General features: G+C 64.7%; 1 protein-coding gene across 1 annotated transcript in view; it reads left to right on the top strand.

Annotated features, from left to right (window-relative positions):
• The window catches only part of TMEM214 (transmembrane protein 214), a gene marked incomplete at both ends in the record, with an annotated part of 8573 nt that overhangs the window by 7570 nt on the left and 253 nt on the right, over window positions 1-750 (top strand). Inside the window, 2 exons of the mRNA XM_010134687.1 lie at window positions 219-336; window positions 483-579. Of these exons, the coding sequence (XP_010132989.1) occupies window positions 219-336; window positions 483-579 (215 nt within the window). The remainder of the gene's footprint in view (window positions 1-218; window positions 337-482; window positions 580-750) is intronic.

Genomic DNA, 750 nt, shown 5'->3' with positions numbered 1-750 from the left:
CGGCCCGGAGCCAAGCCGGAGACCCTGCGGCGGCTTGTCTGCAGGACGTGCCGGGGACAGATGGTGCTTGGCGCTCGTCCATCCTCCCAGCTGCTTGGCAGATGACACTGCTTTCCACTGGGAAGCCGGGGGTGGGTGGTGAGAGCAGCCATGCAGGAACTTCCCCCTCGCCGGGAGCCGTGTGGTGATGGAGCTTCGTCCTCCCCCGCCTGCCCCAGGAGCTGCTGCGCAAGATGAAAGGCCGGGGCTTCCCCTGGCCGCGGCTCCTGCTCGTCCTCCTGGTCTTTGCAGCCGGTTTCCTCCTGCACGACATCCGGACGCATGGCTCCTTCCCGGGTAAGGGGCATCCCTTCACCCTTCTCCTGAGCCAAGCCCCTCTGCAGCACTTCGGCATCTCCCGAGATGTTTTGCTCCCTGCAGAGAGGCCTCGGGGACAGGCCAAGCCAAAGGGTCGCTTAGGAAATGGTTCTTGTCTCTTCTAGCCTCCTCCTCTGCTCGCCTCCTCCGTTCCTCTGGCATCCTGCCGGCCTGGCAGCAAGCCTGGCAGAAGGTCTCCCACAGCTGCCTCGAAGGGTACAGGTTGGTGACACCAGTGCCAGGTAGCAGCATGTGCATCTGGGTGGGCATGAGGCCATCCCCACAGCACGGCGCAGTCTCCGTAGGGACCCCTCCTGGCTGGGGCATGTTTTCAGCCTGGCTCTTGAGTTCTCCTCTCCCCTTGGCCCATGGCAGCAGCGCCAGTTGCCCGTG

Source organism: Buceros rhinoceros, unplaced genomic scaffold (genome assembly GCF_000710305.1).
Source record: "Buceros rhinoceros silvestris isolate BGI_N320 unplaced genomic scaffold, ASM71030v1 scaffold21404, whole genome shotgun sequence".
Lineage (NCBI taxonomy): Eukaryota > Metazoa > Chordata > Aves > Bucerotiformes > Bucerotidae > Buceros > Buceros rhinoceros.
Note: the sequence above shows the minus strand (reverse complement) of the source record. Positions and strands in the feature narration are given on the sequence as shown.